The sequence below is a fragment of the Akebia trifoliata genome, chromosome 4 (assembly GCF_017979445.1).
Source record: "Akebia trifoliata isolate Shusen 1 chromosome 4, ASM1797944v1, whole genome shotgun sequence".
Classification (NCBI taxonomy): domain Eukaryota; kingdom Viridiplantae; phylum Streptophyta; class Magnoliopsida; order Ranunculales; family Lardizabalaceae; genus Akebia; species Akebia trifoliata.
This window is the reverse complement of record NC_141378.1, coordinates 17,952,866-17,979,945: the sequence shown is the minus strand read 5'-3', so window position 1 is coordinate 17,979,945 and position 27,080 is coordinate 17,952,866. Positions and strand designations below refer to the sequence as shown.

The window sequence follows — 27,080 nt, the reverse complement described above, 5'->3', positions numbered from 1 at the left end:
GTTTATAATGCATATGCAGAGATGTAGCGATCAATAGCTGCATCAAGAAACTATAAGTGGGCCCAAATTCTTCACCGCAAGAATAATTAACTTTGGGGACCACAATATCACCAACATATAATAATAATATTGGACGCTATTTGCTTAGAAGTAAAGCCAAATATTGAAGTTTTTTGTGTATTACTGTCCAAATGTAAAAGAAACTACCTGATGTGCTAAAACCATGCATATGGACATGATTAGGAAACTTGAGGTCAATATATCTATGACATTGCTCCATATAAATTTCTTGCATTGAACCCCCAAGAGGAAAAAAAAGCATTTTCGATAATCGATGCTGTTACAACTAGGCAAAAAGTTTCACCAAAATCAATATCATGCAATAGATTATCCTTACATAGCAAGCCAAGTGATAGCATCATCAAAACAAAGTTTTCTCTAGAGAACCCATCGAAAACCAACGTTCATACATGAAAAGTATGGAGAAATAGAGTTGGATCATAGACCAATCATTTCTTCACCCATAGCCGCAGTCCAGTGGGGAGACTTCAAGACAGATATACATGGTGTAGGCTAATTCAAGCTGTTCTGTATAGGAGTAGAGGAAGAAGTCTCTCCTTATGCTTGCTCGCTTTAAGCTGTGCACATAATGACAAGATATCTCCATAACGAAAGCCATGACGTTTATATTATACTTGCTTTATAAATTAAGAAAAAAAATAGAAAACATTGAAGGATTAGATTTACTAGAGTTAGAGAACAAGAAGAATATAAAGGATATCCCAGGCAAGATATATCATGCAAATTGTTGGCTGAAAATAAATCTTATCAGACGTATGTTTCCTAATACATGTCAACTTTTAAAACTATTTCCAAACAAATGTGTGTATCATTAATCATCTTCATCTCTTTACAATGTCCATTGAACTTAATAATACAAGAAAAAAAAATTAATCATAATTAACTTCATGGACCTGTAAAGAAGAAACTTAACCCCCAAAAATTTGCTAAAAATTGCGAAAAAAATGGGGGGTGTATAAACTGTGACATACACCTATATACAGTCCTTGAAATGAATAGAACAAATAACTACTACTCAAACACAAGGTATATATCGGGTAATTGGTAAATCTGGATCAAGCATAGATTGATTTGGTTGTACTCTGCCCTTTGTATTTATTTGAGAAGAGCCACCACTTCTGTCACCAAAAAACTTGTAACCGAAGATCCCTTTGGATACTCTTAACTTGGAAGGCTGAAGAAGTACATAGCCATGAATTTCCGGAATCTTTTCTTGTACTCTTTTGGGGATACAACTGTAGGTGACACATTTTTAGGGACAACAAGGGAAGCCTTTACCCATGTCTCAAGATGTTTGTCCCAAGTATATTGCCTCAAATAGTCAATAATACCACATACAAGTTCATGCCGCTCCATGTCCACTCCGACAAGCAAAGAGTAATCCATGACATTGATCGACTGCAAATATCAAAAGAAAACAAAATTTTGAGCTCCTAAATTACTTATCCACTGAGAGCAACGCCAACCCACATCTCTAAATTTTTCCTCCAAATTGGCATCTTCTCTAAATTTAGACATGTTCCATGAAAAGAGAAGATCAAAAATGGCATTTATGGAAGGAAAAAGGGGGGGGGGGGGGGAAGGAGGCAAAATAGGTATTTAAAAAAGGTGAATAGTGATTTAGAGAGGCCCTCTAAATAATTTCAAGATCTCTATATTTGGAGATGTGAACAGTGATATAGAGGGAATTTCTCTAAAATAGAAAGCAGTTGGAGTAAGGTTCAGAAATCTCTATCTCTAAATTTAGAGTTTTAGAGACCGGTTGGAGTTGCTCTAACATTGCAACTTTAAAGAAGCTATAGACAACACACTCACAGTGAGGAACGATGTGTCATTCCAAACAGCTCGTTGTAAGAGATGTTTAGTTTTACCATTGATGAACAAGGGAGAGAGATTCATGTCTTCAACAAAGTTTTGATCCAAAAGTACTTTTCCTGAGCCATCCGCATCTGAAGTGTATCGAGCATGCTGAGCACCTTTAAGATCGTAAAGGCGTGTTATATTTCGTCCAAACATGAGATTCTCCATGACCATCAGATCATATTTCAGATCCTTTCCACTTTTAGGCTGCCTTATGGTAACCTGAAATGGAGAAAATAAAAATGTAAAGTTAAATAAGCTCCAGTCAAGAACAGGGCCGTCAATGGATTGGATCAGACCCGAAATCCAATCTATTTCTGATACCTTATTGGATCAGATCTGGATCGACCATAACCAATCCAATAAGGACCCAATTTGATAAAATGTTAGAAATTATATTATATATTTCTTTAAATATATTAAGTTTAGTAAGATTTTGTAAATCAAATCAGACTTGGTTCGATCCGGACCCAGGTTTGGATCTTAATATTGAGATCTGGTAAGAATCAGACCCATTAAGAACTCAATCCAATAATTATTGGATCAGTTGAAGATCATATCTGATCCAAACCTGATCCATTTACAGCCCTAGTCAAGAAGTCACCAAGGAAAGAGATAAATGGGAAACTGACCTGATAGATCCCTAATATTTTTGCAAGGCACGTTTGGCTCCCGGAGCTTAGAGATTGATTAACGTACTTGAAGTAATCTGAGGCAAACTTCAAAAATGAATCGAATTCTGTCTTTTTAATCTGCTTTATGATAAACCTGTCATCGAGTGTCTTCACAAACAAAGACCCACTCTTCCCACCTTTAGCATCCCAGTTCACACAACGGCTTAAGGAAGCAATGTAATCAAATTCACAAGGACAACAACGCCTTCGAAGAGCACGGAATTGTTTCGCATATAAGCAAACTACAGAATGTTTGCCCTTCCCGGGAAATTTCCCATCTCCAAGATGAATCTGTGGATGAAGATCCACCAAAGAATGGAGAGAATCTACAAGATTAGACCCATGAAAACTTGAGGTGTACGACTCATCCGATGAAAAACTTCCCCCCGAATAAATTCCTTCTGAATCAAAAGAACCAAATGAAGACCAATATTGTGATGACAGAGACACGTCTGAAGAAAGAAATTGTAGATTCTCAATTGCTTTGTTGTCGTCTCCTTTCTCTTTCCTTGCCTCCTTCTCGACTAAATCTTCAGTCGAACTATGTCTATCATGCAACAAGGCTAGAGCATATGCAATTAAGCTCGTGGGTTCACCCTCATAGGTTGACACAACATTGTCATCAGGACCGAATGGGATGTGAAATCTGTACCGTTCATCAGTAATCAGTTGATTGGCTGAAGACAATAATTGAGGAGTATAGCTATTGATGAATTCATTTATCTGCGAATGACTGCCTTGAAGATCCTTTCTATAAGCCTTGCGAATTTCTGAAAAAGGAGTCCAGACCCAACCCTCAGAATCATCTAATCCCTTGAACCCAGACTTTGACGATACCTCTCCCGATGTTGACCCATGAAGATGCAAATTGGAAACCGAGTCAGTGTGTCTCAAAAGTTCTTTAGTGTTTGGAATAGTTCTGTCCACAACTACAGGCTCAGAAATCGGGATACATTGTTCTTGGAAATTCTCATCATCCGAAGGAAGAAAGGAAGTGAGATGAGAGACAACATTGGAAGGGTCTTGACCCAGAACAGAATCATTCAAGACTCCATTAATTTCAGCATCAATAGAACTATTGACTTTGATGTTTGGGTGGTGCCCTTCATACTGCCGTTCTTGAACTTGGATTTCTTTAACAGAATTTTCTTTTTCTGTTGTAGATGTTCCGTCTTCCTTGATTTCCAGCTCAGCTTCCAAGTTGTTGCTATGGTTTACAGGATTATTGTCGCCACTAGAAGATGAAGGCGGCTTGTTGTTGATGGGAGTAGAAATTTCGTCGTCTTTGTGCAAAGTATTTCTTGTTTCATCAATTAGTCCAGTACTAATGGAATCCTTCTGCAACTGTGCTTGTTCTTCGTGCATTGCTTTATGAGTACTACCAGCATTAGCTATTCTAGAATCAGAAGATAGAAGCAAATGCAAACGTCGATCCCAAACATAAGACTCAAGTACAAGTTCTTGGATTAAACTATTCAAACTGAGAAGCCCATGTCCAAGCTGCCCCAGATGCTCGTTTTTATCAATAGCCTTCTGAATGTGGAACTGAAAAAGAAAGCAAAACATGCATTCAGAAATAAACAAAAGTTGGATTTATGATTTGAAAATTTATATAATAAAACACAATGGTGGATCCCACTCTCTATCTCAAGATTTATATCCCATAAACAACATATCTCGAGAACATGTTTTACCTTTTATCTTCTTCCTATTTTCAAAAATACCCGACTTTATTCTCTTTCTTCTTCTCCCCTTTTCCAATATTACCCCTCCAACTTTATTGTCTTTCCTATTCTCTCCCCCCCCCCCCCCCCACTGCTTTCCTAATAATACCTCTCCAATTTTATTATTTTTCCTCTTTTACCCCTTTAACTCCAAAGATTTTTTAATAATGCCCCTCCGGCTTTATGATTTTCCTCGTTAACCCCCTAACCCTAAAGAGGATGCCCATGCTATAGGCATGGCCGAACACAAGTCTAATTTAAATAAAGGAATAAAACTTGAGCTTGTATTGACCCAAATCCAATCAAGCTCGTACACAAACGGTAGCTCAAGGCCTCATGTACTCTCTATTTCTCTCATTCCATAAAGGGAAAACTAGGGGTGTCAATGGATAGCCGAAATCCGAATCCGAATTCGAAAAATTGAATATTATCCGAAATTTTCGGATATCGGATATCGGATTCGGATGTTATTTTAAAATTCGAATGAGTTTCGGATACGAATTCGGATGTTATGTATTCATGTTTTACAATAAAACTTTATATATGTATATATGATGCTGTGTATTCATGTTTTACAACAAAAACTTTACTTTTAAAGTTATCTTCTCTCAACCCAAAACAAACGAACCAGTCGAAGTAAACGGAAGGGTGGGTTTCGACTGTGCGAGGCTGCGAGCTCCATAACCCACTCGTCTTCTCTGGCCGGCGAGCATTTAGGTACATACTCTCTCTCTCTCTCTCTCTCTACTCTCTCTCTCTCTCTCTCTCTCTCTCTCTCTCTCTCTCTCTCTCTCACACACACACACACATAGAGTAAAACGCCATTTTATTTGATTTTAATACTGAAATTGGTGGAATATCACAATTTTGGAGTTGAAAAAATAAGAAAATTAATTTGTTTTTTTACAGATTCGAATAGGTGTAAAACCCCATTTGTAGGATTTTTTATCGGATCAGATAACATCCGGATATCCGATATATTTTTCGAATTCTAATTCAAATGTTGTTAGTGATATCCGATCGGATTCAAATTCGGATATCATTATTTTTTTTCGGATTCGAATTCGGATATAGCACTATCCGATCGGAAACCTATCCGTTGACAGCCCTAGGGCAAACATCTCCCTTTTAAATAATGTAAAACAAAATTAAGTAAAAGTATTATGCCACGGAAAAGGTTATGATGGGCTGCATATTTAGATTTATAATGTTCATGAAAGCATTTCCTACAAAAAGGGTAGAACTCCTAACAAAGCTTCTGTCAACTGACACTAAATGGAAAGGTGAAAAAAAGGGAAATATTTAGGTAACAAAACAGAACCTCCGGAGAGTATACTAACCTCAAAATCACATCTTTCCTGCTTCAGCATCTCCTCAATCTCAGAGAATTCTTTTATTGAACCTGTAAGATTTGAGGGCAGATTTGAACATGAGTTGTGAAATCTCGATACTATTTTCTGTAAAGAGTTTGTCACCTCCGTGAATAGCAACAACCCTTTTTTGAGAACCTTCAGAAAAAGAAAAAGAAAAAGAAAATGTCAGTTGGAAAAAATCGGCAAAAGAGAAGCTACGTAAGCATTGGGAATCATTAAAAGTCGATATTCTTAGCTAACAACATACACTTTCTGCTTCTTTCTTGATCCAATCTTGTCCGATCGTACAGTTGAAGTCCAAAACAGGTGGTGGCATACAAGCAGTATAGATGTTAATAGAGGAGTATCTGAACATGGCAACCATGGGACCCAATCTACACAGTGGCCACATATACCATGGATTATGAGATAGTCAAAAGACAAGCTGAAAAATCTTAAATAATTAGTGTTGGCAATGGGCCAGATAATATCCACTTACCCGACTCATCTGACCCGAGTTATTCAGGCATGGGGTACAATTTTTTTATCCGATTAAGAATTTGGGTAAATTTATCTGTAATTATTTTATCTGAACTGGTCAGGTATGGATAAGTGTCCTATCTGACACGATTATCAGTTCGTTCGAGTTGAATACAGTAAATTCATACTAAGATATATCTATAACAAAAAATTAAGGTTCTTCCATCATCTTCACAATGAGGTATATATATATCCGACTCGGACATCTACTTGAAATTTGAGTACAAGTTGGATATTGATATGCTTTAAAAAATTGGATAAATAGTTAGATATGGATATCCTTAGCAAAAGTGGGTAAAAAATCAGATATGGATTCCCGGATACATAGTTGGATAAGGATTCGATATATGCTTCATCCGACCCACACCCGACCCCCATTGCCATCCCTACAAATACTCAAATAATAGACGATATTATCAGGATCAATATGCTCGTACCCGTAGAAGTGGATGTAGTCCCTATGTAGTGAGTGCCCACAGCTAGATAACTTATTAGTAGATTGGATTGAAAAGCTGAGCTCCAAGAATTTTCCAAATGATAGACCACATGCAGCACTGGACATCACCAATCTACGAGTAGGTCTAAGATTCATGTTCATGGGCTCACATTTTAAACAGCGGGCCCACATCCAGAGCTTTCCTTCAGCTTCACCAGGCAAACGTGACTCCATGGAAAGCTGTTTAACTCGCACCATGAGCTTTCCATTTTGATGCATGTAATTGTAAACATGAGCTCCGGGTGGATCACCACATGTAGAACACTGATGCCTCTGACATAATAAAATGGTTTTTGTCAATACCAACTTCAGGTGAAACTCTACATGAATTGAAATGGGAGAGGGAGAGAGAGAGATTATATTTCCACACCAACTTTTGCAAACACCAAACCAAGATGTGTGTTAATTTTTGGTGAATTACATATGAATTGGGGTGGCATTAGCAAAAGTTGGTGTGGCAATAGAATCTCTCAAAAAATGCAGCAAAAAGGGAATGAAAAAGCTATAAAAATTTGAAATCTATCAAAAGAACTTTGAAAACCTGATTAAGTAAGCTATCACGCAAGAACCATCCGAGGGATACATCAAAGTTCCTGTAATACTTTATACGACAAAGATGGCTTTGCTCACAAACCGACCCCTTTAAAACATTATGGCTAGACGCCAAAAACAAAATGCTTGGTGCATCTAATACGGTGCTGACGTCATCCTCACATTGCATTTGGTCATCGGTTTTAGCATCAGGCAACTCCACTTCATCAGATTTATCTTTTTCTTTGATCTCACAATAAGTGGTTGTCTCGTATGGGTGGCTGTTACCATAGTCAGGCATATTATGATAAATCGAGTGACTTTCACCAATGCTGTTATCGTACAAATCGAAAGCAGGACTAAAGCCAAACAATGTAGAATTTCCTTTGAAATCCAAGTTGGAGTTTAGGGAGATTCCTTTATAAGCGGAAGCTTCTCGAGGGCCATCAAAAATGGGAACATCTACAACAAACGAGGATGTGATTCCATCCGAGGACTCCCGGAGACAAGAAACATTTGAATTAAGTGAAGTACCTGAGCCAACAATTGGGAGTTTTTCATCTTCTCGAAATCCATTCATTATGGATGAATGAATGGTGGAGAACATTGCCCTTTTATCGGCAAGGAAAGAAGTCTCTAGAATTAAATGATATGCAACAACAACTGCACAATTGACCACACTTTTAATCTTCTTTAATTCATCACTGTGACCACCCTTCAACAAAACCTGTGAAACAAAAAAGGCAGCATCTTTCAGGAGAGAAAGATGTGACATAGATAAGGCTGTAATCCGACAGTTAATTAACTGTCAAACTCAAAACCCCAAGAAATAATAAACATGGATTCAATAGAACAGTTTTGTCACACACACACACAAAAAAAAGATTTAATAATTTTAACTAATTTTAAGAAAACAGTTACATTATAGAACTCTAGAGGACTGCTTTGCAGTAATGATCATGAAATGCTTAGGCACGAGGAGAGGTGCTTCACTTGACAAGGCCTTTAGGTGAGCCTCATAGGCACGCATTGTTTAAAATGATAAATAATTATAAATAGAGATAAACAAATAGTAAAAAATTGAATAAATCTCAACATCCAAATCCAAATTCCAACTGAACTACATCCATGTTTCATACTACCAACTTCCAAGTTTTTAATCCCCCCAAATAAAAACAATGCTAACAGCCACTCAAACGGGGAAAAAAAACAACAAAAACAAAACAAAACAAAACAAATTTACACTCACATATGCAATGAGAGCTTGTAGATATTAGGGTCATAAGAAAATATATGATTACGGTCTTTCTTTTTTTACTTTTATGTAAATTAAATGCTATATGATTACGGGCTTTCTTTTTTTACTTTGATGTAAATTAACTGCTATATGATTACGGTCTTTCTTTTTTTACTTTTATGAGGGATATTTTCAGTTTTATCAGAGGAAGTGAGATTATAGCACCAGCTTTTCATGGAAAAAGTGAAAAGATCTCATCATTGCCCGTGGACGAAAATTTGGCAAATCTTGTGATTCTTGGTTGTTTCTTGTTTATTTCATCTTGTGTATTGCTAGATATAGGGATCCACACCCATAGTTATAATAGGAAAATTTTATAATTATAAGGACTATGTGAGGTTTTCCAAAGTCATTTTGAGTAAGGCCTAAGCCTATGAGGGAAAAAGGGGGGAGCTTCAAGGCATTCGTGAGAGCCTTACCCCGAGGCAAGCCTCAAGGCATAAGCATGCAACACTTTGTACCATACAAAGTTTAGGGTTGGGAGGGGTGGGGTAACTTCAATGATATTAGATAGATTACCACATACTTAGAATCAAAAACCCACCTTCACTTAAACCTATCCAAAAAAAAAATTATTAGATAGATGTTCGCTTCTTAATGTTCATGTCTTGCAAATTTGTATGTTTCAACAACAAATAAACGGTTTTGGACATTACATAACATACACTTAAACATGCTCACACACATACAGAAGTACCAAAGAAAATACTATAATCCATAAGAGGCATGTATGTGTAATACACAAACACTACATGTACTCGTATCATAAGAAAAATGATGAACACGTTAGATAGATTGATTGATTTGTTGTTACACCACTCCGAATCTAAAATCTTTCTTCTTCAAATAGTAGTGTAAAACATAGGAAGCAGTTATATTCTGAAAAGAATGGACATACCGTACAGCCCAAAGGTCTAAGACAGCCCTCAAGAAACATTAAAGTCTTGCTCGGCCTCTTTCCACCATCCTTGGGAATGCCATGTTCCTCGACAAACTTTTCAAAATAGAATGATTCACATTGTTTCAACTCCACACTCATCAAACTGTCAGCCGAAGAGACGATCTGTGAGCCAGTACAAACAGCGATTCTCTCTAAGCGATGAAACTTCATGTCAAAGACTAGAGTTATTCCTTTTGCAAGAAGAGATTCTTGCACATCACGAGAAACCGTTTTCTCCACTAAAACGACATTTGGATGGCACATCTCTATCATCTCAACGACCGACTTAAGATTATCCTTCTCCTGTTTGTGACCAAACAATCAGCGCCAATAGGTAGTATGCTCCCATCAAGATGATCAACGTTAAAATTTAAATCATGTTACCTGTTCCATTGAATCAAATGATGACAACCCGCTCGAACTCTGTCCAAGCATGCCTTGGAGCAACAAAAGCCTAGGGTTCTTGTACTTGGTTTGCATATGTTTGTGAGCAGCGTTCTTCTTAAAAGCCAAGCCCTTGATCAGTTGACTACAAAACCAAAATAATCACCCCAAGGTTAATAAAGATATTGTTGTGTAAATGTCTAGTATTATGTTGGCAGGTACGTTGAGTTGTGACAGTGCAGGGGACCTGATCAGTGGGCGGAGCCCCCCACCCAAATATTTTAAGGTTACGAAAAAGGGTCAAGGTTTTCTACTTTGGGGGGGTTCTATTTTTGGGAGATAGACACGTTTTCTCTACTCCAGGTTTCTTTAAATAGAGATCTTAGGACTGTAAAACTTGAAAGACAATAACGATTGTTCTTGTTCTGATCTGTGGACATAGGCACACTGCCTAACCAAGTAAATCCTTGTGTTTTTTGTGTGATTTCTGTTATCTTTGCTACTTCGTTTTTCACAGATATGCGTCATTTTCAAGACATCTTTTTTTTTTTAATAAGTCAATTTCAAGTCATCTAAAAGTCATTTGATGGCCTACAAAACATCTAATAGAGATATAGAAGAGAAACGCTGATTAAATTTCCTACCTTTGGTTGCGGAAACCAGTTGCGATACATTTGATCTTCACATAGCCTTCTAGATCCATTGTTTTCCCCTCAATAGCATCGGGCTTTACATGTAACGCAGCTTCCCAAGACAACAACGTAACTACATCCACCCAGTTCTCACCAGCCTCCCCTGAGAGGGGAATGCCTTCCGATGCAAGAAGTCGACACACAAGGCTCTTGAATTCCCCATTCATTACCTCTGACATTGCCTTCTGACGTTCCTCTTTAAACCTAAAGCTTCCAGAGTATTCTTCATCAAATCTACTTAAAGAACTGGGTTGACCCCAATTAGAATCATCACTGCACAAGTCGTCCTCATCGTTGTTAGCCACACTTGCCTCCACATCATCCTCCAAGTCTTCTGGTTCGGGAGGTAACCAAATAGAAGGATTTGTTTCAATATCAAAAGCATGTGAATCCATTCCTTCCTTCAAGGATGTACATGACGGGCTATGTCCATCGACACCATCCTCTGTTCCTTCTACAGCATCATCCCCTCCTATAATTTGTACATCTTTTAACGAGCTCTTATCATGGCTATGTGTATTCTCACTATAATTATCATCAATAAATTCCACAGCTATTGTACCCGCGTTGGGATACTCTAGACCCATATTTGGTGCACCTTCATCTGAATACTCCCTACCAAACAAGAAAAGTAGAAACGAAAACAAATCAGTTATCGACGAAACAATGCCTAGGCACCATGAAATCAAATAGGGCCCAAAAATTATAACATACCTTCCCAGCAAATTCTCATCAACCAAAAGCTCACCTAGAACAAAAGAGAAGAAAAAAAACGAGTTAGAATTGTTATCATCTTCAAACCCATAACTTCAATTATTATTATTATTTTTTTTTTTTTTTTAAGATTTAGAAAAACAGGAAAGTAAGATATGAGTAAATTACTGCAGCTTGAGACAAAGCTTCCGCTGCTATTCAACGAAGGAGACGGACTGATCAATGGTGTTGCATAATTACTCGAACAGTCCTGCCTCAAAGATTCTTGCTTGTACTTCTCACCGCAAATTTGACAGAACCGTGCGAGGTCTCTGCTGTCCAATACAGTAAGAGTCATGTTCTTCTCGGCCTCATGTCCGACATCCAATTTTTTTAGTTTCGCACCACAAACATGGCACATTTTATGCATCCAATCTTAATGAGAGTCTACAAAATTTGGCTAATGAGATCCAATCTTGACTACCTAATAAATTCAAACCAAACAAATGATTACACAAATAAGAAAAAATGGGTAATTGAAACCAAGAATATAACAAACTTTCAATTTCTGAAATTGAAAACCAAATGCAAAATCCACCTAAAAACGAAGAAGCCAGTAAAGAAAAAACACAAACCCACCAACAAAAATACCTCAGCACCAAAATTCAAATAAAAACCTGATTTTGTAAAACCAAAAAAATACAAAATCTGCCCATCAGAAAAGAAAAAAAAGAAAAAAAAGCTTGTACAGAAAATACACAAAATCACCAACAAAAAATACCTCAGTGCCAAAATTCAAATAATAATCTGATTTTGTAAAACATTGATTTTCATTATTAAAAAAATCCTAAAATATGATCCGTAAAATCCCATCCAAAATCCACCCAGATTTTCAGATTACAACTTCAAAAACCAAAATTCAGTGAAGAAATCCAGAAAAGAACAAAACCCAACTCCAAATACATCCAAAACAACCCAAATCTACAAGTTAAAGATTTAAAAAAAATATACCAAAACAATCAGACTAAAGAAACAGAAACAAACCCAGATATCTCCCAAAAAACACAAAAACTCAAAATCAAAGCAAACATACCCAAAAACCGTAGCAAAAACTCAAAGATTTATAAACCCATAACTGGAAAAACAGATAAAATCTACCATAAATCTCGATTTTCAAAACCCAATCAAGATTTCTCAAAATCTGCCATTTTTTAAAGAAAAACTAAAAATAAAGTAAAACCCAACAAAAATAAAAAATCAAATTGGGAGAATAACTTACTGTTGAAGAAACCCAGATCAAACAAAGTGATTCAAACACCATGACTGCAATTTCCGTTAGATTTCATTTCTCCAATGGAAGCAACGAATAATAAAGTAACTTTGACGTGTGTATACTAAGAGAAACGGTGAAGACTTGGAGAGAGGAGGAAGAAGAAGAAGAAGAAGAAGAATTGAAGAAAGCGTGTGAGGGACCCACTGAATTTAATACCGTATCTTACGTATAAAGACACGGAATCTTGAATCTCAAGCTATTCCATGCATTGTATATATGGATTTATACGATTTGTTTGCATTAATACACGTAGATACTATCTGCCTGTACGTAAGTATGTGTAAATTTAAATTTTTGATACAGACATATTTGAGCCAAACCAGTGGTCCAACCTATTTCGACTAGGGCTGGCAACGGATCGATTCACTACCAAATCAATACCACTCCAATACTGATGCAATTTTTTTTTTAAATGTATTCTATCAGATCAGATTAATGAATATGTGAATTGAATCCAATCCATTTCATTTTATCATTCATCTCAAATCAATTTGATCCGAACATATGCCTTATTTTCAAATTATTAATGTTCAAAAAAATTTAAAAATATAAAATCACATAAACTTCTTAAAAAATTTACTTCCCAATTAGAAATACAGAAGGAAATCAAAAGGACAAACATTTTATCTATATGCATTTCTATGAAATTAAGAATAAAAAAAAAATATTAAAAATATGTTTGAATCGAATTTCTTTCAAAGTGGATTTGAGTACATCCAAAATCGATCCGAAATTGTTTCGGATCTAAGATTTCAATCCAAATCTGATTTTTTATATTTTTCGAATGGATCAATTCAAACATCAAATATATTTCAAATCATTGCCAAACCTAATTTCAATCAGATTTTTATGATAAGATCGATCCGATTTGTGAACCTTTGGTTTTTTTTAATGTTATTTTGTTTATGAAATAAATGAAGGTTGTTAAAGTAGAAAATTTTAAATATTTTTCATAATTGTATATTGGTCCAGTCAAATTGAATTAAAGTTAGAATACAACCCGACCAATTTAAAATATTTTCATTTTAATTATCGATTTGTATTTTAAAACATTGTCTTGAACCCATTGGTATTTACCTCAAATCGGTTGCCCCAAAAATTAACTTGATATATGTTACACTATATAACTAACCCATTTTAATTAAATATACTTTGCAAAGGAATTTTACAAAAGAGCTTGATCTTCTCTGCCTATCTTCCACATACTCATTCTCTCCTCCATCAAATTCTTATGAGTATGACAAATTAATTGAATTTCTCAATTGATCAATCATAATTGTCCTTTGATCAATTATGGATGAATGAAAGAGGCAAAGTGTCACTCCATGACTTGTTGAGAGTTATAGCTTTGACATTTATTTGCTTAGGGTTCCAAACACAAGTGTCTAGTTACCACAAGCTTCCACCAATATGAAGTTTTTTGTTTTTGTCTTTTTATTTAGTGTGGGCATCGTCTCCCTTTAGGTGAGACTAATCTCACAATTACACGCACCACCCCCTTGAAAAGTCCCACATGCAACTGGTTCACTTGAGGATCAACTGGACCCTAGAAGATGGCCCCAAGGGATTCATTGTTTCTTGGAATTGCTAACTCTTGACCTACCAACCTAATGAAAAATAATGACCTACAAATTAGGATTTCTTTCTCTTGATTGTAACATCTAAGTTGCGAATTTTTCAAAAGGCAATATATCTCTTTCATCTTATTATATCTTATTTAATTTCATTAGTGTTCTATAATTTTTGTTAATTAGGTTCCATCGAAAAGATCATTCGCAATTTGTTAACGTTTCATTTGATCTCTCTCTCTCTCTCTCTCTCTCTTCTCTCTCTCTCTCTCTCTCTCTCTCTATATATATATATATATATATATATATATATATATATATATATATATATATATATAGAGGGTCAGGTTCCGTAGACACATAAAGCTACTCATAAAGCTACAACGTTTTTGTCTTATATGATTAAAAAGATTCGGAATAGGCTGATTTTTTGTGAGGATGATCTCTATGGTGAGGGGATCATCCTTGCAAAAAATCATCCCATTCCAAAACTCCTAACCCCATCAAAACTGATTTACAAAAATTAGGCGGTCGAAAATTTTTTAACTTGTAAACATGGGGCTAAAAATTTCATAATATGCTGATTTTTGGCAAGGATGATCTCCTCGCCATAGAGATCATCATAACAAAAAATCAGCTCATTCTAAACATTTTTGCCCATATAAGACAAAATACGTTGTAGCTTTATGAGTAGCTTTATGTGTATACGGATCATAATCCATATATATTTGTTGTGTGTGGCAAGCATTTCGTTTACAATCTTAGGATGGCAACGTTGGCTGACAAAATTTATCCTATATGATTTAAAAGTTTTGAATTGAACTAATCTTTTTGTGAGGATGATACCTACGGTGAGTAGATCATCCTCACTAAAGAGTATGTCCAATCCAAAACTTCTAAGTCCATCAAAAGTTGTTTACAAAATTTGATTAAAAATCAATGGTTTACAGTTCTAAAATAATTTAGATGAGGTTAGAAGTTTCAGATTTGGCTGATTTTTGGTGAGGATGATCTCCTCACCATAGAGATCATCCTCACCAAAAAAAAAAAAAAAAAAAAACAACTAAATCTGAAATTTCTAACCCACATAGACAAAAGTATTGGTTCCATTTTGTCATCCTAAGATTGTCAACCGAACGCTCCCTCTATACATATATGATAATTTTAGGTACCTACTATTTTGGTGAAATTAGAGGAAATACTTTTTTGTGATCTCAAACTAATGACATGATGTAGATCACATTTTATTATGAGAGACTACCAATTTTTTTTCCCAAAATCTCATTGTCTATTTTCTAAGATAACTTTTTTCAACCTCTTCAATCTTGTTTTCAACCCACCATCTTCACTCTCTTGGCAATCTTGGATTTTTCTTTTCAAAAACCTATCTTGTTCTGCCTTCCCCAAAAATTTTATCTTGTTCTCAAGGTTTGATTGTTGTAGGAGATAACATCTTTAGGTTGGAGATAAGAGTAAAAATAATAATAATAATCAACTTAAAAGTTAAAGACAATGAAATTTTTGGGGGAAAAACCAAGGGTTTTGAAAAATGCTGGTGGTGGAGCATTTTAATCATTTTATGTCAGTCTCATGTAGTAAGAGGTGTTTTATCAATTTGACGGCACAAGAGTCCATGGTTACAAAAATCATCCAAGACCGAAATGACTCAAGTGAATCATCTCATTCTCGTTCATGAACGAGCAAGATATATTGTATAATTCATGTTCACATTGTTACATTCATATATATATATATATATATATATATATATATATATATATATATATTATATATATATATATATATATATATATATATGGATCAGGATCCGTATACACATATATATCTACTCGTATATCTACAACGTTTTTGTCCTATGTGGGCTAAAAGTTTCGGATTGATCTGATTTTTGGTGAGGATGATCTTTATGATGAGGAGATCATTCTCACCAAAAATCATATTAATCTAAAATTTTTAACCTCGTCAAAAGTGGTTTACATAAAACTGACAGTCCACAATTATTCAACTCATAAATATGAGGTTAGAAGTTTTAGAGTTAGCTGATTTTTGGTAACGATGATTTCCTTGTCATAGAGATCATCCTCACTAAAAAGTATGTCCAATCCAAAATTTCTAAGTCCATCAAAAGTTGTTTACAAAATTTGATTAAAATTCAATGGTTTGCAGTTCTAAAATAATTTTGATGAGGTTAGAAGTTTCAGATTTGGCTGATTTTTGGTGAGTATGATCTCCTCACCATAGAGATCATTCTCACACACAAAAAAAAAAAAAAAAAAAAAACAGCTAAATCTGAAATTTCTAACCCACATAAGACAAAAGTATTGGTTCCATTTTGTCATCCTAAGATTGTCAACCGAACGCTCCCTCTATACATATATGATAATTTTAGGTACCTACTATTTTGGTGAAATTAGAGGAAATACTTTTTTGTGATCTCAAACTAATGACATGACGCAGATCACATTTTATTATGAGAGACTACCAATTTTTTTCCCCAAAATCTCATTATCTATTTTTTAAGGTAACTTTTTTCAACCTCTTCAATCTTGTTTTCAACCCACCATCTTCACTCTCTTGGCAATCTTGGATTTTTCTTTTCAAAAACCTATCTTGTTCTGCCTTCCCCAAAAATTTTATCTTGTTCTCAAGGTTTGATTGTTGTAGGAGATAACATCTTTAGGTTGGAGATAAGGTAAAAATAATAATAATAATCAACTTAAAAGTTAAAGACAATGAAATTTTTGGGGGAAAAACCAAGGGTTTTGAAAAATGCTGGTGGTGGAGCATTTTAATCATTTTATGTCAGTCTCATGTAGTAAGAGGTGTTTTATCAATTTGACGGCACAAGAGTCCATGGTTACAAAAATCATCCAAGACCGAAATGACTCAAGTGAATCATCTCATTCTCGTTCATGAACGAGCAAGATATATTGTATAATTCATGTTCACATTGTTACATTCATATATATATATATATATATATATATATATATATATATATATATATATATATATTATATATATATATATATATATATGGATCAGGATCCGTATACACATATATATCTACTTGTATATCTACAACGTGTTTTGTCCTATGTGGGCTAAAAGTTTCGGATTGATCTGATTTTTGGTGAGGATGATCTTTATGATGAGGAGATCATTCTCACCAAAAATCATATTAATCTAAAATTTTTAACCTCGTCAAAAGTGGTTTACATAAAACTGACAGTCCACAATTATTCAACTCATAAATATGAGGTTAGAAGTTTTAGAATTAGTTGATTTTTGGTAACGATGATTTCCTTGTCATAGAGATTATCCTCACTAAAAATCAGCTCAATTCGAAATTTTTAACCCACATAAGATAAAACATGTTGTAGATATGTGTGTACACGGATCCTGACCCTATTTATATATAACAAATTAAAAAAACATGGATGAACATTTTTTATTTATTTTAAAAAAAAATCCCATTCCTTTCTCCAGATCATATAATAGGACAATGTGTAGTCAATATATAATAAATTTGAGGTATAATTATAGCTCAATGATATAGGTTGAGACAAAACTAAAGTATTTGATAGTTTCATTTGAGGGAAGATGACCGTATATGTAGACCTGATAAATGTGCTCTACGGCCACGAAGGCCCGACACCTCATGACATGAGAGGCTTGAATATATAGTTGAATTTATTATTTTCTTTGTATAAACAGTTGGATGTCCCCCCTTGTAAGTGACTTGTGGGATACTCAATCGGCCCATTAACTCTATAAGTGCTTTATTGGATATGTAGTCAAAATTTTGATTTTTAATGGCTACTTAAAGTCATTATATTTGATAATCTTCATAATTGACTCATAGTTATTGATTTTCATCATTATTCAACAACGATTATATAATTAAGTTGTGATAATCTACTCGAAAAAGCGTACTTGATTTGTATGCGGTTAACGTGGCAAGCAAAGGCATATTTATAGTGGGAGCACCTACTCCCCCTCCCCCTCCCCCTCCCACTCTCCCCAAGAATTTTCAAAGTCTATGGATTAGTGAACTATTACGACAAATTTTACAGCGGAGAATAAGAAATCGCCCTCACAAATTTTTTTACACTTTTAGTTTCCCCCGCAACTATTTTTTTTTCTTAGTTGTCCCCTTTTTATGAATAAAAAACATTTGATCCAAAGGATTAGAGAAGATGACATCCTAACCCGATTGAACAAATATAATGGGTCAAACACATACCCCATTCGATTCGGCCTAAAGAATTTGACCCATCCAAACTGCCCAACCAAGGAGATTCAACCTCCCTATGGAGTCAAACCCTACACTCTATGAATCTCAAAGAGGTTCGGCCTCCGAAGGAGCTGACCCCTTCACTCTTTAAACCTCAAGGACGTTTGGGCTCTTATGAAACCAACTCTTTTACTCTTCAATCCTCAAGGAGGTTCGACCTCCCCATTTAACCAAACCTTAGGGAGGTTTGACCTCTCCATTTGAGCCAACCCATTCAAATCAATTAAACTCAAGGGAGTCAATCCATTAATTAATTAGTACAAATCGGTTCGGTCTCCTCAAGAAGCTAATCCCACATAAGTTTGCCATAAGACAATTCCATCTCTTTAAGGAGTCAACCCCCTAACATATTATAAGGATCAATCTCTTAAAAAGAATCAAACTCTCTATCAAATGCAATAACTTACAGCTACTTGAGTAACAACAGAAGTAAAAATTATAACACTGACAGAATCAACCTCAGATACATAACACGATTGAGTCAACTTGAATAACTAAATAGCTACCGAGTTAAATCGATTATAGAGCAAATATCACTTTTCTTATTAATTACAAAAACCAAGAGAGTGGAGCTTTAAAGCCATAATGAGATAAGAGAGTTAGTGATTTTAGTCATAATGACATTATAGGTTATTAATGATAAAAAATCATGAGAAGATATTACATGCACTAAAATTGATGAATTAATTCTATAAATAGGGAAACTTCTCCAGTTTCAAGATAAGCGAGAACACACAACGTTAATATGTTTCTAAATTTATTCTCCTAACTCTGCATTTTTTCTCAAGTTCTAGCTTGATCATCAGAAACCCCTTGATTGACACCACACAATTGTCTTTTTCAGGTGAGACCAACAGAGAAGATGATCGAAAAGGTAGAGTCAAGTCAAAGAAGAAGACTAAAGAAAGTTAAAAATTAACACGCAATTTGAAGATCAAATCATCATCAATAATATAGATTTCGAGGAGAGTGGGATATTCGAAAAATCTCCTACACCCACAAAAAAAATTACTACTATTGATTGCCCTCACATGAGCAAAATCCTGGCTCTGCCCCTGATGGCAATTGCACACAACCATAGATCTTTTTTCTTTGGGATACACAAGGAAAAGATCTATGATTTTGTGCACTTTCCACGTCAACTGCATATGTTTTAGTGAGTCATTTTACCATTAGTCCATATAATTAATCAAACTAATTTTTCTTTTGTCCATAGTCGTATAGGATTATTGAGCCCTATTTTGATTCTCTCACAATATATTTCTGACTAATAATAAAATGGCCGTTAAAACATGCACGGTTGACATGGCAAATGCACAGAACCGTAGATCCTTCTATGCACTTGACATGTCAACCACATATAGATTGAGTACATTTTGTCGAGTCCGATTATCACTAATCTTTATTTTTATGTACCTTGTACATTTATGATGACGTGTCCATTTCTTATAGCTTCAGAAGCCACAGTTGGATACTACTGTGTCCAACATTAGACACTGGATATTTCCATTTCAAATAATACGGTAAAACAGTGATGGGATGTATAATTTTTTTTTTTTTGTAAAGACGTCTGTATCAGACGGCTATGTAGATTGTGGGACCCACAAAGCAACCCAAATGTCCAAAATCTACGGAGGAGTATTTGTCGTATTTGGAAATTGGGTATTTGCGATGTTTTTTTTATACTTAAAAAAAGAAGTCCCTTTCATAGGGTCCGAAATGGTGGTTTTATTTGTATTTATTCTATTTGAAATGAGGCGGGTTATGCACACACATTTTTTTCTGCCTACACCCACAAGTACAATGAATATATGCAGTTAGTGGGTGTGTATAAAAAAAAAAGTAGGTGTATATAGCGCTGTATTTGAAATTAGTTATCACACATAAAAAGTCCTACTAGCCTTACTAACTGAGTAAGATTTCAACTCTTACAAAGGATTGTTGAACTCACCTATGACATCTTAAAGCATGATTTGAGGCCACAGGGTTGTAGAGGACAACTAATAGGGAAGTGTTTTTCTATTAGTTATTGCAGTTTAAGGCTGTAAATGGATCGAATCAAACTTAAAAAACTATTTTTTCTTATAACATTAGATCTTGATCAAAGATTTTGGTTCCAATAAAGATAGGATCTAGTAAGACTTTGGATCAACTATGTCTCAATTTCATAAAATGTGAGGAAATATATAACTTATATTATATTTGAGTTGGGATTCGTGGACTCATGAACAAAGATTAACATATAAACACATGCAATTTCAATCGTTAAAACATGAAATTCAACATTGAAAGATTTATGGGATTATTTAAAAACTAGGATTGCATGTTTATGTACAAATCTACTCTCACGAGTTCACGGATCTAGACCCATCGTCTATTTTGTTTTTAAATATACAAAGTTTATTTAATTTTATACATCGAATCTGGTTTGGCCCGATCCACTTGTTATTGGATGGATATATAAATCACAAAAAATAAAATAAAAATGGGGCTCCTCAGGATTCTAATATTGAAATTCAATAAAATTATAATTTGACAAGAATCCAATCTTATGCTAATTGGATTGGTTTTGGGACTAATCCGAATTGACCCTTCTTAGATCCGTACCTAATCCATTGATAGTCATTCAATGAATAAAATATTTATTGAGTACTGATGAATGCACGTGATAAATCATACGTGATTTGTACACGGCTGATGTGGCAAGGGTACATAACCATAGATCTTTTCCTTGTGAACCCCAAAGATAAAGATAAAGATCTACGATTCTGTGCCCTTGCCACATCAATCACGTACAGATTGCGTATGATTTACCTCGTGCATTCATCACGATTCATATTTATTTTGTCAAAAAAATCCTTAAATTAATAACAAATTACATTGAAAATTTGTTCTTGATGCATTGATTAAAATTTAATGTATCTTTGATTGACAAACCACGCCTCGGACTTTTTTGGTCATCCATAAATGAATACGTTGATTTTTGTTATCGACGACAATCAACATGATCATTGATTGGGGCACGTACATGAGGGTGTAAAATGGGTCTAGTTATTAGTTTTTCATTATGACTTAGTCCTATAACTAATATGTTAGATCTTCAAATTTTTGACACGGGCTAACCGCTTTAAAGTTTGTTTTTCAGAAGAGTCTAACTTTGAAGCGGCCCCGCTTTAAATTTTGAAGGAGCCCTCCTCGTTACAAGGCATGCTGAATTTTAAATTTATTTTATGCTCCTACATTTCAATTCATATTTAAAATACCTCCTTGAGAATGCGACGTGTAATTCAAAGGAGAGGATTTATGAAAGAATTATACACAATTGGTGTGGCATTAGTAAAAGTTGGTGTGACAATTTTTCTCTTTAAATTTTTTTTATTATTAATAAGTTTGGATTTCTATTTCTGTTATTTCTCTCTCAAACCTTACTTGATTAGTTTTAGTATATTTTGTCATAAATGCTTGGTTTCCATGTTTGGTGGGAAATGGCCTCAATCCATATCTATGATATATTTGACTTTCAATTGTAGACTTCGAACAATTTTCCTTTCAAATGTAAAGTCTTTATGATACCTTAGAAAAATTGAACAATTTTTTTACTATTTTTAAAATTGTAAACAATAAGTTTTTTATTTTACTGAATTTATTTAAGATTTTCTGATCTTTCATTAATATTTAGCAAGAATATAAAAAGGAAAAGAAAAAAAGAAATATATGTATTGTGATTGGCTGTGTGGGGGCTGGGTCTTTGATGACTTTGACTTTAGATAAAGCTAATCAAAGGTTTTAGATCTCAAAAAATTTAGAAAATTATTAAGAATTGAAACTGTTTTAATATAATTGATTTTGATTGAAATAGGATTTTATTACTCGAATTTCGATCATAGCTTTTTAAATAAAATCAAAATTATTGAATGTAATAGATTATAATTCTAAGTAAATGGGTATCTAGACCAGATTCGATACATTAACACCCTTGTGTGCAGGGTCATGGGCTTATGTACGAAGTGAATAACTAGTTGAGATCATTTTCAATATTGATCATTTAAGATTGAAGTTTTTCATCGTTGTGGGTCACTATCAGGGGTTAATTGTCACACCTTCGAATCTTTATATGTCCCTCTATATAAAATGATTATATTTAATTGCCGAACACAAAATAGGGTGATTGGTACCTGCGGCCCACCAAAGTCAAAAAAAAAAAAAAAAAAAATGATCCCTCAAGAACTGTAAAAGATCGTATGGTTGTAATCAACTTAAATGTGTTTAACCAAACGATCGAAACTGCGTGCCATTGGGTTTACTACCAAATATGGTGGTTGGAAGAAGAATTAAAGGGTGTAAAATTGTCAAATTTGGGGTGGAAAATTTTGATTCAAAGATTTAATTGATGGCCATTGTGACTTATAAAGAAGACTAGAGTCTAGTTTTCATCGAGAAGGAATTTGACTTAGTAACCTTATTGTTTAAAATAAAGTAGCCAATGTCCAATAAAAACGGTTAGTTTACTCTTTAGCTTTTGAATATTGTGGAAATCACATTGTACTTTGATGTGAACCATTCTTTACTCAAATGTGGATCACACTTCAGACAAAAATAAAAATACTTTTATAAAGAAATATTTTTCAAAATAAATTTTGACTTAATTAAATAACAATAAATAACGGTCGTGATTTAATTTTAAAAATATTTTTTGTAACTACCAGGGTTGTTAAAGGACATGTTCAAATCAAAGGGTTGATGACTCAAAAATTGATTAGATAAGCATTCGATCGGACCCTTTTGAACTGGGGTTTTATCTGATCTCAATATTAAGATCCAAATCCGAGCCAATAACAATTAATTGAATTGGGTCTAGATCGATATGATCCGATCCATCGACAACCCTATTAGTGCTTATTTACAGAAATAATGATCTAAATAATAGTTGTAATGGACAAGATGCACTTTGGGTTCTCCTTTCCCATCTAAAACAAATAAATTAATTACTATTTTGTGGGTTTTGAATAATCCACATTATAGGAGTTGGGACATCCACTTCATGGACCTAGAAGACCTAACAATATCTTAAGTTTTAGGTATAAAATTGGTGGACCATCTGTAGAATGGGCAACGATTTGAAAAAAAGTCAAATTTGTTGAAAAAGAATATATATAAATAAATAAAAAGAAGATGGAGAAGGCAACTGGGACCATTAACACAAAATTAGGATTAGGTATATAGATTTTTGATTGTTTTAAGGAAAATGTAACATTGAAATTGACATTCTTTCGGACATTGTTGACATGGATGTGTTTATAAAACCATAGATACTTTTCATCGAAATACGAGTGAGAAGCATCTATGGTTCTGTGCACACCACTGTCCCAAACGATGTCAATTTCAATGGTACTCCAACACGACTCTTGTTTTCAATAAGCTAGAAGTAATTCCTCTTTATTGATGTTGAGGTTGTAACAATTGATTCATTATAAACTAACATTCTTAATTTGTACGTTTTCTGACATGACAGCGCCAAGAACCATAGATCTTTCTTCGAGACACACAATTGAAAGATCTATGATTCTATACACTGTCGTGCCAATTTGTTATTAGTCTTTCTCTAATAACAACTATGTGCGCGTATATATGGGAAAAAGTTCCAAGGATAGAAGGACTACGTAGAGCCTAAACCGAGCTCCTCACATAGGTCTAAATGACACATCAGCCCTCTATAATTAATTGTTTAGATCAAGTTTGAAAATAAAGCCTCATAAATTTCTTTAGATCCTAGACTTTGAAAATGAGCTACTATTATACTTCCAAATTTAAAATTGAAATCCAATGGTGAATACAAGTTCTTTTCTAAATTTGATTTTTCTATTCTTAGAATTTTATACTCTATGATCGTGTGGCATCAGATCATGTTTTTCAACATCACATGGACATGCTAGTCCATATAGAAAGGTGGTGCTCGGTCCACGTCATCCCTTTAAATATGTCTAGTAATTCTCAAAAATCACAATGGAACGGATGGGTCAAGTGCCTCATTTCCTAGAGAAAGTGTGGCTTAATACTAAAACTCATGTGATGATTGAAATAATAACTCTTGATTCTTAAAGATCAAGACAAACTGTTGAGAATATATCAAAGATCCGACAATTGAGAATAAAATTAGCTCTAATGGTTCGATCATCATAATTGTTTTTCTTGACAATTAAAATTTAATGGTTGAGATTAAAATCATATTTAATGTCTCTAAAAAAAAATTTAAAACCACTTTTTTCGCCCTTTGAATGGTACCTTTCAACGAATGCATCATGTATTTTCATTATTTATTATGTTTCCATTTTAATTCAAGATTATAGCTTTTTTCCATTTTCCATGACTTTCTTTGAAAAGTCTTGAAACCTTTCCGAAAAGACACTTTAGTAATAAGTTCTTGCTCCAATTATATTTGGAACGAACGATTTGAGATATGTATCTCTTTCCTTTCATCATACTCGAGTTTTATTTTTTTCACATTTATATTATAGTTTATTTGTGTTGATGTTCAAAATGTTGAGATTTTATACCTCGACTCTTAATCTATTAGTAAAAATCAATGAAGGAGAGCATAATCATTAAAATATCGTTTGCATTTACTATCTTATCGCGTGGTTTAATTTGCACATAATTAGTATATATATATATAATTTACATTTTCTCACACATTTGATCAGAACAAGTCCCTATGAGAATAGGACATGATTGATCTATAATTAATCTAATAAATCTAAAATCAGATCCTTATTGGAACCCAATTACTTGATACAAATACGAAGTAATTGTAGTAACAAAAAATATCCCCTTTTTAAGGAAATTTGAAAAAAAAATACTAAATCAAGGCAATCGGATCCATTCCCCATTGGAAAATGTAGGCGGGCCAACATCTTTGGCCGACCTCTCTCTAAGTGGTTTGGCCAACTTGGTCGACCCCTCTCTTGCTCCCTTTAGGTGGCTCAACCTACATGTTTGACCCCCCCCCCCCCCTCGTTCGTTTTAGGTGGTTCAACCAACTTGGTCGATGTCTTTCTTCCTCCTTCTAGGTGGTTTGGCCCCTACGTGTTCCTTTAAAGAGGTCCAGACCCCAAAGCTGACCCCTTTACGTGTTCCTTCAAGAAGGTTTTGACCCTCTTGGCCGACCTTTCATCATGCACCAACAAGAAGGTTCAGCCCCCTTGACTGAACCCTCTAGGTGGTTCGACCTCTTCAAGGAGTCGACTTATTTTGTCCTAAAGAGGTACAGGCTCCTCAAGGAGTCGATCCCTTAATATTTTCATCCAAAGGAGGTTCGACCTCCTCAAGAAATCGATCCCTTGTTATTTTCGTCCAAAGGAGGTTCGACCTCCTCTAGGAGCTAACTCCTTACTATTACATCCCAATGAGGTTCAACTTCCTCAACGAGCCGACCCATTGATATTTCACCCAAAGGAAGTTCGACCTCCTCAACGAGCCGACCCCTTGCTATCACATCTAAAGGAGGTTTGGACTCCTCAATGAGCCGACCCCTTGTTATTTCATTCAAATGAGGTTCGGCCCCTATAAGGATCCGATCCCTTACTACATCATCTGAAGGAGGTTCAACCCCTTTAAGGAGCTAATATTTTATTACAACGTCCAAACAAGGTTCGATCCCTCTAGGGAGTCGACCCTTCTCTCAATTACTTACAGTGATTCGACCAAGTTTTGTCAACAACAGTGGCTACTATTGCTTCTTCACCTACTCCTTTTCAGTAGTTGATGCTATTATTTTTTCTCCTTCTGTTGTTTTTACTTAGTAATTGATGTTATTGTTTCTTTGCATTTTTTTTTACTATTACTCAATAGCTGATATTAGTACTATGGCTACGACTATTCGTCCTTTTATTTTAGAAATTACTCTAAAGAGATTAATACACTAAGAAAATTGTGTAAAGCTATCTGAGTAGCAACATATCAAAGTATTAGAATTAGTAATAATAAAGCTACCCAAGTAACAAAGGTCTTTATAATATGCTCTACTGTCAAAGTAAAATATACATGGTGCTTGAAATAATTACAGACACATAACTTTATTGAGTCAACTCGGAGAACTAGATAGTCATCGAGTTAAAGCAGTTACATATTTAAGGTCACTTCTTATAGAGGTTAGAAGAACCATGATGAGTAAGTCTTCATTATTAATAAAGCATCATAGACTATTATTATTATAAATGCTAGATAACATGGGTAATGAGTTTATTCTATAAATAGGGAGACCTATTTCACTCAAGTCAAATGCACAAGTTATACAAAATTCTCTTGCTCTTATTTTCTTATCTCTGTTCTCTAATTTTAATCAAGTATTAATTTGATTGTCGGCGACTCTTTAGCTAACACCACATTGATGTTTTTTCAGGTGAAAATTGAAGGAGAAGACGATTTAAAAAAAGAAGATTCATTGGAGGAGACAATCTAGAAAATGAAGATTCATCAAATAATCGAAAACTTAAAAGATCATTGGTGAAGAAGACTAGAGAGAAACATTAATTGCAACACAGATCTCGAGGAGTGGGAGATATGAAAAATCCCCTAGAATAATCAAATCAAATTGGATC

At 34.5% G+C, this 27,080-nt stretch overlaps 1 protein-coding gene across 2 annotated transcripts; it reads right to left on the bottom strand.

The window, feature by feature from the left end:
- Positions 1 to 858: 858 nt before the first annotated feature.
- FAB1D (FORMS APLOID AND BINUCLEATE CELLS 1A) lies at positions 859 to 12,704 on the bottom strand. Of its 2 annotated transcripts, XM_086440136.1 has the most exons (14): positions 12,544 to 12,704; positions 11,454 to 11,748; positions 11,286 to 11,319; positions 10,524 to 11,186; positions 9,880 to 10,024; positions 9,454 to 9,798; positions 7,793 to 7,985; positions 7,269 to 7,720; positions 6,669 to 7,000; positions 5,960 to 6,086; positions 5,680 to 5,847; positions 2,574 to 4,160; positions 1,897 to 2,163; positions 859 to 1,479 (listed from the first exon to the last, which is right to left on the bottom strand). In XM_086440136.1, exons 2-14 carry the CDS (start codon positions 11,692 to 11,694, stop codon positions 1,243 to 1,245), a joined length of 4,791 nt encoding a protein of 1,596 aa, XP_086296262.1. In that variant the 5' UTR covers positions 11,695 to 11,748; positions 12,544 to 12,704; the 3' UTR covers positions 859 to 1,242. The 2 variants fall into 2 exon arrangements, with proteins under 2 accessions (XP_086296262.1, XP_086296261.1); XM_086440135.1 differs by having other exon boundaries at positions 7,269 to 7,985.
- Positions 12,705 to 27,080: the final 14,376 nt, after the last annotated feature.